The sequence below is a fragment of the Cinclus cinclus genome, chromosome 4 (assembly GCF_963662255.1).
Source record: "Cinclus cinclus chromosome 4, bCinCin1.1, whole genome shotgun sequence".
Lineage (NCBI taxonomy): Eukaryota > Metazoa > Chordata > Aves > Passeriformes > Cinclidae > Cinclus > Cinclus cinclus.
Window position 1 is genome coordinate 29,995,956 of NC_085049.1, and position 19,846 is coordinate 30,015,801.

The 19,846-nt window shown below is 40.9% G+C and overlaps 1 protein-coding gene across 5 annotated transcripts in view; it reads right to left on the reverse strand.

Moving 5' to 3' along the window:
• Positions 1 to 19,846, reverse strand: part of MICAL3 (microtubule associated monooxygenase, calponin and LIM domain containing 3) — a 103,496-nt gene that overhangs the window by 17,508 nt on the left and 66,142 nt on the right. For 3 of the 5 annotated variants that reach the window (XR_009933154.1, XM_062491905.1, XM_062491904.1), the window contains exons 22-29: positions 18,357 to 18,419; positions 15,478 to 15,582; positions 14,730 to 14,894; positions 14,280 to 14,371; positions 11,516 to 13,385; positions 10,552 to 10,646; positions 5,196 to 5,303; positions 4,397 to 4,490 (exon numbers count right to left, since the gene is read on the reverse strand). Coding sequence is in view for 4 of the 5 variants with exons in the window: in XM_062491905.1 (XP_062347889.1) it covers positions 4,397 to 4,490; positions 5,196 to 5,303; positions 10,552 to 10,646; positions 11,516 to 13,385; positions 14,280 to 14,371; positions 14,730 to 14,894; positions 15,478 to 15,582; positions 18,357 to 18,419 (2,592 nt within the window). In the remaining variant the exon portion in view is untranslated. Of the gene's footprint in view, positions 1 to 4,396; positions 4,491 to 5,195; positions 5,304 to 6,890; positions 6,942 to 8,680; positions 8,729 to 10,551; positions 10,647 to 11,515; positions 13,386 to 14,279; positions 14,372 to 14,729; positions 14,895 to 15,477; positions 15,583 to 18,356; positions 18,420 to 19,846 lie in introns of all 5 variants that reach the window. The other 2 variants (XM_062491903.1, XM_062491906.1) reach the window with 2 other exon arrangements.

The window sequence follows — 19,846 nt, forward strand, 5'->3', positions numbered from 1 at the left end:
ACAGTGTAATTTCTTAGGATAGCTGCAGGAAAGGTGTAAGGGTTGATTTCTTGGAGGTGAGCAAGTGGAGGATGGTGTATGGCACACAGGTGGGAGGCACTGACTGAGAGCCAACACGAATGGCAAACACTCAGGTGTAGGAAGATGGGATTGTGTGCTCCTGCTGATGCAGTCTCTGTGCCAGGGAAGAACTGCACAGCAGTTGTCAGGACAGAGATAAGCATTTCCACAGCTGCTAGAGACAGGTGAACTACAAGTCTAGCACTGTGGAACATTTCACTGGGAGGAGACAGATGGAAGTACTGAGAGCAATATTTCTCACTGCATATGATTCATTTGATGTAAAGAGGTGGCTCTTAAACTTTTCAGTATTGATTTGATAATAAATATTTTCCAAGTTCTTAAAAATTACTATCAAGGTTTATCCTAGAAGGAATAAAAGAAAGGTTCTGGAAATTTTGGATTTGACATATTTTTAAGTTAATGATTGAAAAAAGGAAAAATTCACAGAGGAAATCCAAATCATCAGCATGTCCAAACAGGCGAATGCACTATAATACAAACTACTGTTGCATTAGCAACATTGTATTATGTTAATTAACTCATTCAAGGGGTCTCTTGGGACACCACAGAAAACTGAGAATATTCTTCATTGAGATCCCACTTTTCCATTGTAGTGATATACCATGATGCAATAGGAAGGGGGCAGTGAGGGAAGGAAAACAAAGAATGACAGTAGCTTAGACCACCTGTGTATGACAAACTTGTCCCTGAAATAGAGCTTACACTGCCACTTGAAATAGAGCTTAGCCTCCTAATCATTCATTCTTTCTATGAACACAACTATCAAAGGCTGAGATCTTCAAAGATACTCACAGAGAACACATTAAGGCAATTAAGTAATCATAGGTAGTGAGATTTTCTGAATTAGAAACTAAAAGATAGATTGACCATTCAGCTTTTGCAGGAATAAAAGACCAACTGTGCCATGCCTGAGGCAATAGGGAAAAAAAAAAAAGACAAGGAGGTAGCCAAGAAGGTACAATTATTTTGTCAGAATTAAAGTTGATGGTGACCTCCAAAATGATTCTGAGTTTGATTAGTTGAAGAGCAAGTATCGCCCTATAAATATTCCACCTTGAAAAACAGAAGATAATGTGTGAAATTCCTGGAAAGAATATTGAGCTGCTCGTATCTATTGCTAGGATCTGTGACCTCTCAGCAGGTCATCACTGTGAAGAATTTATTGACAATCTTCGCAGTTTAAGTAACTTGCCAATAACATATTAATGGTGATGCAAAATGGATAGAAAGTAGAAACATTATTCTAAGTTAAAAAATTTTTATCTATAGAACTGGTTTTTTTCCTTACCAGTCGAACTGAAAAATACTTCTTTCTAAAAATGGAAAGTGGTCCAGACGTGAGAGATTTGAGGAATTAAAGTCAGGAAGACCTCTACAAAAGAAAAATTAGCAATTCTTTACAGAGAGGAAAGATAACTAAGAAGCAATATGCTAGAAGATGATAAACTACCTAGGGAAGTAGTTCAGATTGTTGTCTGTCTTTTTCCATAATAGAAAAGAAAAGAATCATTGCAAGTTACAGAATTCTGGTTTCTTCTGTCTGGATTTTTAAGTAGTAAGAAATTGCCATTAACATTACCCAAAACGTCATATTTAAATGCTGATCAGTAAGTGATTTTTCTTCTTTCCCTACAGGGAAGGAACCTGAAAATCCCACTCATTACAGAGCCTAACACATTGTCCCAGAACAGTTAATACTGGCTACTGCCTATGGAAGAGCCATTATTTTGATGCTGTAACTGCAATCCTTCTCTATTTATGTAGACAAAGTAAGTGCACAGCAGACATACCTCCCAAGCTCCCCCATTTTTTCTCCTTGTACAACCTTATAAAGAGATTTTTGTTTTAGATAGAAACACCACTTTACGCACTGCCTTTCCCTTTTTGAACTTTTGTTTTCATGGTTTCATTAAGGAAGGATCAGAGACAAGAGCATGACTCCACACCTTTATACAGCAGTCCTTGCTGAATGTAATAGTCAATGAAGACAGAAAAATTATCCTTCCCTCTTGAATAATTAGTGGATATTGCCGGCACAAATTAACTTTATGGAATGTGATACCACAGATCTCAAAAAGAAGGAATTCAGTTGATTGTAAACATATATAAAATGTCTGGAAAAGAAGAAGCTGAGGGGGAACCTTACTGTTCCCTACAACTTCATGAAAGGAGGTTGTAACCAGGTGGAGGTCAGTCTCTTTTCCCACAGAACAAGCAACATAACAGGAGGAAATGGCCTCAGGTTGTACCAGGGAAAGTTTAGCTTGGATATTAGGAAACATTTCTACATGGAAAAGTTTGTCAAGCCCTGGAATAGGTTGCCCAGGGCAGTGGTGGAGTCCCCACCCTGGAGGTATCTAAAAGACATGTGGATGTGGCATTTTAGGATCATGGTTTAATGGTGAGCTTGGTGGTGTTGGGTTAATTGTTGAACACATGATCTTAGAGGTCTTTTCTAACCTAAATGATTCTATGGCCATGCAAGAGGACCTAGTGAGGTGAAGCATGGAATTGATCTTTTATCTTGTATTTCAGTCAAAACAGATTAGAACATGCTTTTCTTGCCCACCTCAACAGAATGTGTTTTTGGGTAATCCCCTGAAATAAGGGGAAGATTTTAGGATGGTGAATTCTTTATGTCAGAGTAAAGCTTCTGCAGAAATAACATACGCCCCGTTGATAGAAATATTTTGCAAGAGCAAAGCATACTGCAGGGACTTCCTGAAGAAAACAGATAACCTTTGCAAAGCAGGACACACAATTTCACAGTTCTTCTAGGAAATTCACAAATACATAAGCTCATCTAAGGCTGCTTCCATTTCAGAGAGCTGGGAGCGAGAAGCTATTTATCCAAAGGCTTATTCTGCAGTCTCCCATATAAGATTGTAATTCTTACTCTTGGTCATAGTCTGTCCTGTCTGAACGTGTTTTAGGCATTCTATGATTCTTTAGTGAGAAAACTCTATCATGAATATTATCTCAGCTGCTAAGATTTCTCACTTGCGCTGGCATGTCTTACATGAAAGTCGTTTGGCAGCTCAATAATCAAGATTAATTGGACTTCCTGATGAAAAGAAGCAAAAGGAAAAGAACCATTAGAAACAATGGAGGTGGGTTTAACAAGTGCAGTTACTGTCAGGCCAGAGAACAGAGCAGGGCTACAGAGGAACACACAGCATAAGGAAGGAGGCAGCTCTGCAATGACAGGCATTTGCACAAGCATATTTTTTTGATTCCACAAATGAAAAAAGACAGCCTGATCATAAACACACTGAAGTCCTCAAGACTGTTCTTCACACATGTAGTACCTATTTGTTTTGGTAAGCACTCAGTCCTGCTTCTTTGGCACACTGTTATGGAGCACCAGACATACCTAACTCTGACTGAGTAGTAACTGGCAGGAAGTCACAAAAGACTTTTCTCTGATGCGCCCTCAATGCTTAATCAAGCTCCATCTTCAGAGGCATAGATGTGGCTCTTCAAGGAACAAGCAGATATTTTCCAAACACCTCTTCTACGGTTGCCATTTCTGAACTCTGACCCCTGTGGTCAGGTACATAATCCTGGCCTTGTCAGGTATACACACACTGCATTTGCCTGTTGGATATTTGACTCCTTGCAAATTGAGGATTTTTTTCCCAAATCATTATACTACTATCAGCATTATCTGAACCAGGTACTCCTCCACTCATATGATTGCCAGATCAAATGATACTAATTTAATTTAATTTCAAGTACACACAACATTTGTTTTAATAGCTTGACGTGGATACCTTTCAGTACACGTGTGCATTTCTACTCTGCACAACTTTGTCGGAAGTAACCAGTGTGCTGGGCTGTGCAGTGAGGAAGATGTTCTGTGATGGTCCCTTGTAAGGACACTACCTTGATAATCCAACACAATAGAGAAAGCACATACAGTTTCACAATTATTTCCTTAACATAGAAACAGGGCTGTCTTACTGTGACAACTTTGTGTGAATGGCAGCTGAGAAACCCCTGCAATTTTCTAGCTGTAGGATCCAGTAATATGCAGAAACAGACAGCCATTAGTAGTAGCTGGAGAATTACCTCCCATGCCTCAGGTAAAGGTAAATGAACTAAGTCTCTGCCAGCAGGGAAGTCCCAGAATTAAAAGAAATACAGGAAAAGCAAGGTCTCAAAAAAGATAGAACAGGGAGAATAGATTCACATTGGGCTCAGTCTCTAGACTATAATGGTCCAAATGCCTCTAAAATCCAAACAGCTACAGATTACTGCACAAGCAGTTGCTAAGAAAACATGGAAAACCAGACTACGTTGTGATGGATACCTGCTTCTCCTCGAAGGGCCTTCTCCACAGCAACTCCTCTCTCCTCAAGTTGCCTCTGCTTCTCTTCTACTTGTTCCAACTGCCGCTGGATAATCTGTTCAGAGAAGAATGAGCAGAACCTCACCAAAGCAATTCTCTTGCTCAGTCAGCAGAACACATCCAGCACTAAGAGATTTCAGTCAGACATGCCTTTTCAAAAACAAGTATTTGTATTCAACAATGCCCTGTTTCAACAGCAAGCATCACAAATTCTGGTGACAACATCCTCTTCACCCTGGTGTATCTTAACTCTTAAATCTGCAAACACCTTGACATTCATGTATTTGCTACAACCCCTATCACCTTCCTGAACACTGAAGTGAAGGGTGATGCTACTCAGTCAGCTGAGCCTTTAGTTTTTGACAAATCCCATCAGCTGTAGATGATGTCAACAGTTTTCCAGCAGACTCTCTGGAAATTAAAAGAATTTTATAACAGATCAACCACCAGCATAACCTAGCAAAGCAATGATAGGTGCAGCTCCATCAGGCATTATCTGAGTTATCACCATTCCATGATGATTCATCCATGTCCAGCTAGAAAGGCGTTATGGGCATGATTTTTCTCACCGTAAAATTCTCATGATAGGTTTCAGCCATCCTTCACTTCCCTGTGGCATGACATGAAATTTGAAACAGGGAGCAGGAGTACTCATGTAGAAAAAGAGGATTCTGTTCTGATACACTCACAGGAATGTCAGGATCAGGGTGCTTTTAAACAGTTATCTGTGTGCCATGACACAAGGCTTGTGAGACACTACCTGAGCTCTGTGTAACCTCTTTAGCTCCTCTTGCTTGGCTTGTCTGCGGGCAGCTTTCTGTACTCGCCGCGTCAGCTTGGCGTTCAGCTCCTCTTCTGTGTAGGCCCTCTGAAGGAAGGAAAAACACGGGCAGATCTTATTGAAATGCTCAGAGATATGGGGGCAGGGATGACCATTTTCTCTTCCAAAAAAATCTCAGAAGGGAGGTGTTCTGTCTTTGCCATGGCTGTGTCAAGTCAAGCTTCTGTAGGCAAAGGTGTTCACAGTGCAGTGAGCAACACTTTCAGGATCAAATCAGGAGTGAAGAAGCATTTAAGCCAGCTGCAAAGCTGTGATTTTATATGACATCCCACCCCTGCTTTCCACTGCTAGATGAAACCCCTTCCCAAAGATCAAAGCAGTTTTTATTCTCAGTAATTTTCATTTCTCAATTAATTCAGCCAAATGGATTTAGATAAATCAACAAGTAACATATAGAGGGTTCATCTTGATAAGGTTCCCCTTGATTTCATTTTACAAGTGGGTAAAGGCTTGTCTACATGAACAGTTACAGCAGTGTAAGCTAAGAAATTACTATAAACTAATGTAGTATATTGCACCACTGGAAGCCATCCAAAAGAGGAAAAAATCAGTGTTTATAGAAATAGAAGGGCATTTCCTCTTCTTTTCTGTCAGTGAAACTAGTATGAGAATATATCTTTCTAACATTACTGAAATTTGGTTTAGGATCTTTCCAGATACACTAGTTGGATATATCATAGCCTAGAAAAACTTTCAAAGAGCTTTAAGAGTGTCAAAAAAACTTGACAACTGCACTAAGTAAACTACAGTGAAGAAAAAGCCTCTTTTCTCATGAACATGTATGTAAGCTTTAAGGGACTTCTGTAAACATGCATCTTCCACTTCTGGAAAGGTATCTCCTCCATGGACTGTAAACCTCAAGAACTGAATGTTATTTCAGATCACCCTGAAATTTGCTTGATCTAGTTATTGTACTGCCACATTGGTCAGTTTACCTCTGTTGATAGTCCTCAGTGAACAGAGTTTAAGGTAGGATCACAGCTTAATTAAAAATCCCTCAGGTAGGTCACAGGCAAACACCACTGTTAAAGCTTCCAAAAGCTCATACTTTACTCTTCCTTTTTTAAAAACACAAATCCACAATGGTTCTCAAATTAGAAGGTAAAGTGACAGAGCACAAGACCTTTCTAGCCCATATAACACTGTTGTGACTGCAAAGACAAGACAATAAGAATTTCAGAAAGCAGCAACTTCTGCCTGGATTTTAGCTTGATACAGAATTTCACTAAGATTTGAGCCACCTCAGCAATTTTAAAAGCTGCTGATTAAAGTGTGATGATTCATTTGCACTCACATGTGAAGTATTAAAAAAGAAGAATATAGATATTTAAGTGTCCTGAAGACCAATTTGTTCTGAAGCTCATAGATCATTCACATCACTGTACAGTGGTGCACTGATAAACGCATGCATTCCAACCAGACATTTTGGAGCTTAATGCATTTTTAGGACACATCCTCTACAAAGAATTTGCTGCCCATGTCTGCTAACATCTCAGGCATGCACAATCAGTTGATGTTAGTGCACATGTGGTGAAGAGCTATGGATTCAATGGGTTAATGTATAGGGGGACATGCAATGCAACAATGGCCAACTAGTGGGAATGGAGACACTACCTTTGACGAGTATGATCTCTTGAATGCCAAGGCGTGTGGTACATAGATCGACTTTAAAGGGGGGGATGGTAAAGGGAGAAAAATAAAAAAAAATAAACGCACAAAATGAAGCAAAATCAGTTAAACATTGAAAACAGATGCATAGTAATAAAACAAAGTGGTTTTTACATGAAACGAAATTGTGCAAATGCTGAACGTGACCCACACTGATGAAGCACAATGGAACTTCTGGCCACAAAATCAAGTTTCTAGCACTTTCCTGAATGCAATTAGTTTTGGCAGCCTCCTGGAAGATAGTCAACTTGGAAATACCTTTTTCCAGAGGTAGTATTTGGCCTTTGTCTACCTGTATGGGTATGAAATTCTGGCTTAAAATTTGGAATAATGGCTTATTTCTGGAACATATTTGGTTGGCTTGGCCAACCATGTCATACAACTCTGCATTTACATTCTGATTTACAGGCTCTCTTAGGAGTTGTGTTTCTTCCACAGTTTTAAATTATGTCTATTTCATGGAAATTATAATTGACATTTAACCAACATCATAAATCTTATCCACTGCTTTGTGAACTCAGAAACACCAGATGGGCTCAGAGCTGGTTATGTGTCCTGCAGTAATGGAACCTACTTGTCTAAAAGGAGAGCCTCCAAAGACCTTGAGGAGCTAAAACTGGAGGGGGAAAGGAACAGGAGAAGGAGGGGAAGTCACTGCTTACTCTAGCCGAGGACATTCTACGCTACCTTGTACCCAAATATAAGGCAAGTAAAGCACTTAGCTTTATTTGCTAAGAAGAGAGCTAAGTTTCCCTCCATATAATGAAGTCCAGAAAGCATTGTGCCACTCTGGGCAGACAGCATTTTGCACTCTCACATTCAATTAACTAAAACCAGTCACAAATGAGAAGCCAGAGAACAACACCAGCATGTTTGCGGGCTCCAGGAAAAAGCAAGCTACCTGTAGTGGTGAACACCTGAGCACGACACCACAACTGTACAGAGCAATGACAAACACACATGGTGACAACACACCTACAAACACAACACCCACAGGTCATTAGCAATTGTTTACAAGATGCTTCTCTTGAAAGAAACCACTTAAGCAACACTGAATTAATTCACTGCTGATCACAAAGAACAGGCTAAACAGAGCAGGCTGTCTGGGAAGCAAGCTAACTACATTACCAAAAAAGCAGCATGAACAGGATCTCAGTTTGAAGAAGGGGTTCACATAAAAGTTAAGTAGCAGTAAGTCAGCTCTTACCCATATAAAGTAGCAGGCAGGTTATAACTTAAAAAAATACAACTCCCTCCCCAAACCAGTACAAACCCAGCTTGGTCAGACTCCAAGTTTGGTTACATTTCTTTTGACAACAAGGCATTCCAGTGTTTGCATGTATATTCTACATCCTTGGATAGGATGCAACAAAATGAGGTAAGTCAAGTTTTCAGATCCATATTGTCTAAATAAATACATTCTCAAAACTATCCTTATGAAAACAGACAGATGCTGAGTGAATAAATACTTATGTAATTTCAGCAACAGCAAATGAGCAAATATTAGACACTACCACCACACCCTTGGAAGAACTTGTGAGGTATTTTCAGTATTTTCACTGTCAGCTGCCATCCCCTCCTGTGCTTAGAGATGTGATCTTCCTTTCTGCAAAAGCCATTTTAAATCTAAGTGGCCCAGCATAGAAAAAAAATTACAATCAAGGCAGACCAAAAACTCTTTAACTCTTATCTGAACCCCAAGTACTGGGTATCTGTCCTCTGGTGGCTCCAGGTACCTCATTCTTCTGCATCTCTTGGAAAATGCAGAATTTCTCATGAAACGCCTTGAGGGCATGCAAGGGGGAATGGAAGGGGGAGAGAAAAAAAAGGGAATAAAATAAAAACAAAATAATCTTCCTCTCAGATGAGATCTAGACCAACTAGGGAAAGAGATTAAAAGAGAGATAAGTAAATACAGGAAATTCCTATTTAGTTCATCAATTTATTCCACCAGCCTTAAATTCACTCATTAGTTATTCTAGTTCATTCTATTATATATGCTTAGAAAGCATTTCATATGACACTTCAATTTGCAGTACTTCCACACCTTTGCCACCTCAGCCAAGGATCAATTTGGCATCTGAGATTGATTTGTGCACATGGGATGACAGGTTTGAGTCAGGAGGCACAGGACACTGTGCCTATGACAGTTCCTTCCCAGAGGCTCTTTTCTTGAGGTTTTTTAACCAGGCACCACCAGGAAAGAACAGTGGGAACACAGTTTTCATTCTGGTGTACCAAAAGAACCTTAGTGTTCTATGAGTTCAATAAAATCTCTACGTACCCCTACAAACCTTGCCAGTTTTACCTAGCAGAGCTTAGAGGCTCTCAGGAATGAAAGTAGCATTCTTCCTTACTTTGATCAAAGAGTTCCTTAAATAATTTGCCCGAAACCAGGAGACCTTGTTTTTGTACTAATAGTGACATTCTAAAATTGAATCAAATAGTTTAAGAACAACTAGCTTTGAAACTTTGCTTTTACCATACATTTTCCACATATAAATGCATGCAATTAAACCAAACCCTTATAACTAGATCCTTAGGCCAGTAAGGAGGGTGCACAGTAAGCTCCCTACCCTGGGCTTCAGGAGAGCAGACTTTGGCTTCATGGATCTGCTTAGTAAAGTGGCCTGGGATAAAGCCCTGGAGAGAGGAGGGCCCAGGAAAGCTGGTTAACATTGAAGGAGTGCTTCCTACAAAGCCAGAAGCAATGCATCCTAACAGAGAGGAAGTCAGGCAAAAACGCTGGGAGGTCTGTGTGGGTGAACAAGGGGCTCCTGGACAAATTCAAACAGAAGAAGGAAGTCCACAGAGGGTGGAAGCAATGGCAGGTAGCCTGGAAGGAGTACAGAGAAATTTTCCAAACAGTCAGGGATCAGGTTAGGAGAGCTAAGGCCCTGACAGAATTAAATCTGCCAGGAACATCAATGGCAACAAGGAAAGTTTCTGTAGGTGTATCAGTGATAAAGGAAGACTGGGGAAAACATGGGCCCTCTCCAGAAGGAAATTGGAAACCTATTCATCCAGGATATAGAAAAGGCTAAGGTACTCTAACTTTGCCTTGATTTTCACCAGCAACTGGCTCCTGCCACACCATCCCAGTCATAGAAGGGGTTGGGAAAATGAACTGCCTGTGAAGGACAAAGTCACATTTGAGAACATCTAAAGCACCCACAGGTGCACAAGTTCTGAGAGAATTGGCAGAGAAACGGCCTAAGCCACCAGCCACCATATTTAAAAAGCTGTGGCAGTCTGGTGGAGTTACCCCTGACTAGAAAAGGGGAAACAAAATCCCATTTTTAAAAAGGGGAAAAAGGAATACCCAGGAGAATACAGGCCAATCAGTCTCCTTCTAGTGTCCAGTAAAGTAATGGGACAGTGAGACAATGGACCCCTCCTGTAATAATGGTGGAGAGTAGCCTATAATAATGAAAACAAGTGAAACCATCTTATTTTACATAGGACAGTCAGCCAACTTACAGGGAAACCTGTTCCATGGGAGAAAGAGTAAAAATAACATTAATCATCTAAGTTCCTGATGTGCTTCTCTGAGTCTGTGATCTGAATGGTGCTAGATTCATCCAGAATGCATTTCCCACCTACGTACCTCTCGTTTGGATTTCTGGGAGGAGCGTTCCAGAATATCATCACTGGAGAGGTCTGAGTCCTCTGAGAAACTCAGGTGCTGACGGAGCTGTAAATCTGTGAAGTTGGGAATAAAAATGGGAAGTTAGAGAAGTAATGATCTTTTCTGCAAACTTTCCAGAGCTCAGCTGTAGGTTGGTTGATTGAGCACCAAAAATACTCAGTTCTTTTATGTCAGTTGTTTTGCTTGGGAGGGATCAAAGAAGCCCTGCTCCACAGAATGATCAGCATGAGGTTTGAGCTGTTCTAAGAGAGCATCACTTTCTTTGAATGCTGTTAGAAATAATGGCCATGGTTGTCTTTTTGCGCTGTATCAATGCTCTTAGGATAGATACAGCACATGGAATGACTGGCTCTACTTTGGCTGTTTGTACAATGCCAGAGAAATGTAATATATTTGCTTTCAATCCCATTTATAGGTAATTTCTCTACTGTATCCCAAGTCACCATCAAACATCTCTGCCTGCAACTGGCGGGCATGTGAAATATTTACAGGAGGCTGCCAAATCCCTCCTTCAGAGATCAGCAGAAAGATACCAGATTACTGAGAACAGGAATAACAGTATCTCTGCAGTCTTCAGCTTCCATGGAGCCAGGTGGAAAGAAAGAAAAATACATCAGCCAAAGAAAAGATGAAGATCAGATTTAATGTAGGGATGAAATGTCACAAATTCCAACAAATAATGCTTATTTCTCAACATTGAGAGTTAAGCTTTTAGTCAGGGTTCCATTTATTTCAGTGGATTCTGTCAACATGCAGAGACACAAATCTAGTCCCTAGCACTTACCCCTCTCTGCCCATCTGACACTGGGGAGCAGCAGCATTCAGCACAGCAGCTGAATGATAAAGCAAACCAAAACTACTTTCAAGGATACCTCAGGAAAGTAGGAAAAGTGCACCGTGCAGAGGCACTTATCTGTTATACCTGCAACTGTAATCAGTGGAGAGGGTTTGTGCTTGCCAGAATCCACAGTGGCATTACTTGAGGGAGTACTTGGGCAGGATTTCTCATCAGCCTTTTTCTTCTTGTCTTTCTTATATCCAGAGAAAACAGACTTCCATAACGACCTAGGCTTTGTTGCTTCCTCTGTCCCACCACTAGATTTGTCAGAAAGTCTGGTATCATTTTTGGATTTCTTCTCCTTTTTGTTCTTACGAGGTGAGAAGAGGGAACTTCTTTTCTTACTTTTCCCACTGGAGCCTTCTGAAGAGCTGACAGACCCTTCAGGTCCAGCCATATCAGCAGGAGGAGTAGAGTACTTCTCAGTAGCAGAATTATGTTTTTGTGCAGATCCCTCTGCTAATTTCAAGGCCAAATGCTTTGGAGAGTCATAAAACAACTCTTTGGTCTTCAAGGGCATAGAAGATGCTTTTCTTGCCCTTGTGGCCCCAGTAGCAGCAGCCATCTCCATATCTTTCATCTTACTCAACTGTTTAGCCATGGCATCACGTAGTGCTGGGCTCTTGACAGACTTCTCTCTGGCTCTCATTCTTTCCTCAGCAAGCTCCTTGGCTTCCACAGAAATGTCAGGGAACACTCTCTTCTTTTGGTGAACCCGTCCTTCCATTGAGGGTGGACCACCATTTTCTTTGACCAAGGGCAAAATATGTGGTTTCTCTGGCCTTGGCCTACTGGTAGGAGGTGTAAAGAACTTCTCATGAAGGCTTGAGTCCTCTGTCCTGTCATCATACGTGTCTTCTACATCATCAGCAAATGGAATTTCATCCACGCTCTCCGCGAACGATTTCCGCACGTCGTCTCTCTTGGCTGGGGGGCACTCCTTGGCAGGAGGGGCTGGCTCCTGGTGTCGGGGAGCAGGAGGTGTTGATGCTGGTGTTGGAGGTGACCTAGCTTCAACCTCATTCTGCCAGAGTGCCTGGTACCTCTTCCTACGCAGTGTGGCTGGCTCCTCATTCTGAGGAGGTGGTGGGGGCGGGCTCGATGGAGGAGTCAGCATGGTGGAGTCAGAAGTGTTGAAGCTCTGGCTAGCCATAGTTCTCATGTTAGATGAGCTCTCCTGAAGACCAAGCCCAGAGCTACTAGATACATCTCCCCGTACTTCACTGGAAATCTTTAGCTCTTTTTCTGATGGAGACTTTGGAGTGAGCAGAGAAATCTGCTCATTTTCTAGCTTGGTTAGTCCCTGTCTTCTTGGGGCAGGCTGGGGTTTCACAGGATGGATCCTTTCATCCCCCGAAATATCCCTGCTGTTGAAAGTCTTCTGAGGAGTTGTCTCCAGAGAAGACACAGTAAAGTTGCTCTCTGAGCGTTTGTTTCTGTCCACGGGGGTGAGCCCTAAGCTCCTCCGGATTTCAGCACTCTTCATCCAGAACTCCTCTACAAGGCTGCTCCGTTTCAGGGCTTCTTCTGCAGTGGTAGGGCTCCTCAGTTTTTCCACCTGCCCATCCTGGCCTCTAAGGGCCAATTTGGCTAAAGGAGTAGATGTTAAGGCTGGGACAGGTTGGAAACACACTGGAGGCTCCACTGGGGATGAAATGGATGTTTCAGCAGAAGGTAAAGGCTGGGAACAGATAGGTGTTTGAGCAGATGCTGGGGGTGAGGGCAGTGCTGGTGCTTCTGGCTGAGACTCTGCTAGTGGTGGGGGTGCAATGGCTTCTGGTGATGCAACCGGCTGCGACAACACTGGAGATGGTGGCGCCAAAGGGCTCTTAACTTTCCTGTCTTTGGGAATGTCATCCTTTGGTCTTCCCTCAAGAATGAAAGGCTCAGGAAAAAAGTGCGGCTCTGGGGACTTTATTGCATGGCATACTTCAGCCAGGGGATCTTCTGCATCCTACAGAAAAAATGAAAAAGGGGAATATTAACAATCACTAGGTACATGAAAATACAATTCTTTTTTTTTTTAAACAAAGATAGACATAAGGAAACCATCCAAGTATCATAATACTAATTTAATGTCCAAAAGTCTGCCTGCTAAACAATAACTGTGTCTGATACAATCTTTAGATGGCCATTGAAAAAACAAACTTTAATAGAAAGTGAATGTTATCAGCAATTGCTTTTAGCAAACCAGACTAAGCCCACTGTAAAATTAAACTGGTTTATGCCAAAACTCTCCAATACATTTTAGCAATTCCTAAAAAAAAAAAAAAAAAAAAAAAAAAAACAAAGAAAAAAAACAACCAACCAAAAACCAAAATACCAAAAGAACATTTTAAGGGCCATGTACTTCCAGCTCTTAAGCTCTTACACACTGCAGTACACCTGCAAGCTGCCTGCCAGGGCTGACAACATGCCTCACTTCCTTAAGCTGAACTATGTTGAACCCTGGAATAAAGAAGTACTGGTTTGGTTACTACTCTAATTTTCAATTGCAACTGTACAGCACATAAAAGACAGCCAGACCAGGCTAAACAGGAAACACTTTACTTATGGCTCCCTACATTTATCACATATACCTGCTAAAATACCCTGTATAATTCTGCCTGGGGCTTTGTGAGGGGAACTTGTGTGGCTGTGATAGAGCCACTGCACTCTGAAGACAGGAAAGAAAAATAGTATACATTATATTTTAAGCCTACTGAAGTCAGATTTCAAGATCAACATAAATATTAGAGACAGGAAAGGAGGAGAGCAGACTGCTGTCAGGCCTCATTAGCTTATTCAACAAACTGCTTTATTGAACTACAGGTGCTAAGCAGAAAATGTCCATGAGTCACTCTCTTACCTCTGCTTGCTCTGCTTTGGGACTAGCAGCTGGAGACAGAGGAAGAACACTGTCACTAGAGGGCTGGATAGGGACTGATGGCTTGCATGGATCTAAGGAAAGGAAAAATGTTCCAAAAATACATAAACCATTAATAGTCTACCTCTTTTTTTTAATGTTACACACAGCAAGTAGTGACAAATTTTAGACTGGACATCTGGAACACAACAAGAAATTTAAAATGTCCAAAATGGTACACACTTCTAAATAACAACTTTTACAAGAAAAAGCAATTAGAAGGGTTCTCTAAAACCGCAATTAACTGATTCAGAGCATTCTTCTCAAAATGTTAATGCAAGCACAGATCATGCCACTGAGAATAGTAAGATGGTTCAAATCCAAGAGACTTATCTACTAAATCCATGACTGCACTGACTATTTCCAATGCAATTAACAACACTGAGTGATTACCTTCTGTCACACTGCGAGAAGCACCTTCTGCTTCTTCTTCTTCTTCTGCTTCTTCTTCTTCTTCTGCTTCTTCATCTTCTTCATCCTCAGAGACTTTTAGTTCTGGTCCTTCTACACCAGCCTGACGCAAGCGAAACTCTGCTTCTGCATCAGATGCGATGTCGTCTGATCATGGACGAAAAAAACCAAGAGAACTTGGATACAAGTCCATCAGGACATACTACTTTCTATTCACACACAACCACTTTCATAACCTGAACACTTAAATGTTCACTCCTTTTTATGGTGTGAAAATTAGTCATTTAAACAGTAAATGAAAGCAGTAAATGATTGGACTGTTAATACAAAGAGTTAACTCAGCAACTGAAGCGCTACCTTATCAGTTCTCTGGAGTTTTCTGTGTTTTCTGCCATACGCAGTTAATTTTACAGTAGCACAGGAAGGATTCTGACAGCATTATGGAACACTTTCACGAATTTAATTCTATTTCTGTTATTCATCAGGATCAGTATTGAATACAGACACAAGGCATGCAGTGAGAGGACATGAGAAAATCATTACATAATCCAGGACATTGAGGTTCTTCTCTTTCTTTTTGTCCCTCACTCCTGGCTCCTTCTCAAATATTTGAAACAAACTCCCACACCTCTAAAAATAAGACCAGGTTTAAGTACCCTCATGCAAAGTGTTCATTGCCAATACATTCTGTTCACACAACAGGTTTAAAGACTGCACAGTGGTACCCTACCATCGTCCAGCTCTGCACCCGTGTCTCCCTCTTCACCTGCCTGCCCTTCTGTGTCTGCAGGCTCTGTGCCCAGCTCATCCTCCACATTATCCTCCTCACATGGAGCTAGAATATATTCAAATATTGAGGAAAAAAAAAAAGAAAAGAAAACAAACACTACACAGTGAACAAGTTCTATTTTGAACTGTACCAACAGTTTGTACTGGAGATGTTTACCAATTACTGTCAAAAACAAGAAATCCTGAAATGTGTCACCTGGAGAGACATCTATCGTGAAGTGACACTTCCAGACTCAGCAAATCAAGGAATGCCTGCCCTTGTGGAGTCTCCAAGGCACTTGCAGTGAAAGCTGCCAGGGCTTTTCTGAGCAATGGATGTTCTCAAAAATTAGAAGGGGACTGTGAGGACATCAAACCAGAATAAAGGTTACTGTTCTTCTGGGGAGATTTTAGTTTTTTCTTTACCACAACAGAACAGTTACCACCACTTGATAGCGCATGTGTATTAGGTCAAAACTGAAACCTCACAATTAACCAGAACTGCTCATCTTGAAATTGAAACTGGCCTTGAGGCTAAATCCAAGACAGAGTCTAGGTATAGGACTGACCATTATTACACTTGGAAAGTGCTTAACTGTGCAGCTACAGCAGTCTTTGGCAATAAGGTCTAAGAAAATGCACATGCTGTACAAATGACTAGTGCACAAACTGAGATACTGTCAAATCGTTAAAATAATATATATAAAACCTTTTTTCTGTTATGGATCAATAATTGAAACACTTTTAAGTAATTCAAACTAGATATTCAAAATGTTGTTTTCTTTTTTCATTTACACATCACAATTTGATATGCTGGGTCAAAATAAAGACGAGATTCTTGAATTTGTAACTCTGAAAACTATGACATCTGACATGATTGCTTTTGACAGGATTTAATTACAGGAGGAGAGACAAGACCAAAGTGTGAGTATAAACCTCATTATTAAATTATACTTTAAAAAACAACAACTGTGCAATAGACAATTTGCTGCCTTTTTTTTTTCTTTTTTGGCTAAACATTTCCATTAAACATAATTTAAATATTTTTAAAAAGTGAGCACTTCCAGTTCCTGATCCTTTTTATCTTCTAGTGATAATGTGGCTCTTGGAACTATTTATACCATTGCATTGCTAATTAAGACAATCTTGAAAACAAGCTAACCCTCACTAAAATTAAAGTCTTGCAGCCTCTCCTTTAATACAGTTTTTTGCTTATTTCAAAAGACAGCCTTCAGCAGGTGGCTTGTCTTCTTCCTTCAACCTAAGAATTTCCTTTTTGGCATACTCTGTAGTATTATTCAGATAGACAAATACATGGATTAGTTTATTTTCTGTCAGCTACCATGGAAAGGCAGTTCCACTCATGTGTGATAATGGCCTATTCCTTTACATCAGAGAATTATCAAATCCATCCCCTACCAATGTCAAGCACAGGAAAACTGAATCACGTGGCAAAGGCTGGACCGCCCACAGGAGCATTTGTCAATCTACTGAACAAAACCAAACTATGTCCCAGTCTGATTGTTGCTTAGGTATGCAACAGCTTATGTTATTTTGGAAATGATAATGTCATCGAATGGCTTTATGGCAACAGCAAATGTGAGTAATCTTAATCAAAACTTGCAAAAAACATGACTGATGTTAAGAGTATCTGAATCCACCATGTATGTGTGGGTCTTCAGATTCAGAAACCATGAATGGACATGACACACAGATTGTGTTGGAGAATGAGGAGAAAATCAGGTTTTAAATAGTTGGGTACAAAAAACTCAATGGAAGATAACAGATGCATCAATAAGTAACAACTTGGTGCAGGGATAGATCCCATTCTGAGGGACACAGGAAGCTTGCAGGTGGCTGGTTATATGATACATATACTGTGCATATACATATATGCAGTTAGGATAAGGAGCAAAAGGCCAAAAGCTGTCACACAAGAACTCAGAAGGTACACACTACAGCAGCCAGAAACTGGGATCAGCACTTGGTTCGTATTAGCTGGCAGCTGTGAGCAGCCTGCATCGTGTGCAGACACCTTGTAAACACTGCTGACTTGCCAAAGCAGCAGCAGAAGCAAAGTTTTAACGCAAGCTGGCTATTCTGATGTGCCAAAAACAACCCAGCTGTAGATCAACTACCTAGCACAGACTGCTCCACTAATTTAGACACCTTCACAGCTTTACACAACTCCCTCACTGTCATCCCAGAATCTTCAGGCTCATCGGTTTGTAATAGAGCTTAGAGGACCAGGCAAAAAAAAAAAAAAAAAAAAAAAAAAAAATCAGCTGAGCTCTGCCATCCTTCAACATTCCTGAGGCTTTCCTGAATTATGTCAACACCAGGTCAAAAGAGATACAACAACCACCACTAGTCCTAAAGATCCTAGCTTTGATCTATTCTTCCTTCTTGTTTTCTTCACCACATAACTACAGTTCGCAGTTGCTACAGAGAAGTGCAGTTCCTTTAAGCACTCTCTGTCACTTAACTTTTCAGATGCAAGAAAGCCCCACATTCTCTTAGTCTAAGGGCTGGGGGAAGAAAAACAGATCCTATCTTCAGTTTACAAAGCAAACGAAAGCACTCAGTGGGATCCCTGCTCTGTTCCTGCATTACCCAGGATAAGCTGTCCTTGGCTTGCCTTCAGAGGTTATGATGAGTGTGGGGTTCATGCGAGAAGGGGCTGCCTGAGCAATGCGGACATGCACACTCCCCGTCCCCCCATGCAGTAGCGACAGGGCCATCAGTTCCAGGGTTAAAGTACCAGCTCAGCTGCTGAAGGCATGGAGAAGAGAGGGGGCAGGGTTATTGTGCATTGGAATACATAGAACATCACCAAACTACCTCCAGGGACCGTCTCCAGCCACGCCTGTACTGCCTCATGGCGTACGGAGGGAAGGTCGGATGCTGAATTTAAAAAACAATAAATTGTAAGAAGTCAAAATTAGACCATCAGTCAGTGCCTAAAACAGAAGAGTGACAGAGGGAAATTTTTCAGTAGCAAATACAGGAACAAAACCTATGAAATTTCAAACAGCTGATTCCAGGCTTGCGAATTAAATTGAGGTAACACACAAATGCCAGGAGATTCCAGTCTTCCTTTGGGATCTGTAATGTTAGAGGAAATATGTATGGCACACTAAGAAGAACACCACATCTGACCAGCAGGCTCCTACTACAATGCTTCCCTTGGAAATCTACAGAGGAGGGAAACTGAGAGAAGGAAGAGCTAAGCAATGGGAGAAGGGTCCCAGGTATCCCAGAACCTGCACTGCCCAGCAGATGAAGAAAGAGCTCCCAAAGCAGGATGAGAGGGACTTCTGAGAACTGTGAGACTGTCCCAGGCTGTCACATCAAACCTTATCACAGCTAATGCCAATGGGTTCTCCAAACACCTCAGATCATAGAATACAACTCCTTAGCCATGAACAAACTGTCTATTGAACTCAGGCTGAAAACTTACAGTGTGTCCACAAACAGCCTTTTAAATACCCAAACTGCTGATAACACGTGCACACACCTCTACCATATGACAGAGCAACAGAATCAGCTAATCATAAATCAAGATAGTCCTAGGCTGGCCCAGTTTCAGGGAACAGAAAGGAAATACTGAGTACTTTCCCAAAGGAATTTGAAAAGATCACAAAATCAGTTTTGGAAAGATCACCTGTTGCTGGCAACTGTAATAGCACCCCACAGAAAAGTAACTATTATAAAAATACAAATTAATATAAAAATTTGGGAACTCGAGTTACACAGACTCCCACGCAGAAGCACAAGTAGCCTTAACTGTTGCAAACTTAAGAAACTCTGTAACAGTTATTTTACTTAATGTTTTAAAACATTAATTAACCACTCTAGCAATACTGAAACTTACAGACAGTAGAACACAGCCTATTTCTGTGGCAGCAGTGGGAACAAAATACCCATCTCTTATTTGTAGGGAGCCGATTTCCCACCAGAAAATTCCAGTGCATTCTATAAATTGCAAATATAATACAAACTGATCTGGAATTGTGTATGAAGCTAGACCAGGAATAAAAACGCCCCTATACCAAACATGTAAAACTGTAAGGAAAATATAATTATCTGTAATGGAATAGAAGCAAGTATAATGAGGTAGAGCTCCAGGTTTTTAACCAGTTTCATTTTTTTTCTGTGACAGATACCCCTTCTCACAGCAGATATACTCCCTCTACAATTTTGTCACCATGGTTGCAGACAGAAAAGACCACTACTCATGAGCCGCATGGTGAACTTTTATTTAAGCCCACAGACAAAGTACTTATAATATACTTACCTTAAGGCATGATGCAACAGCCTAGAACAAGGTG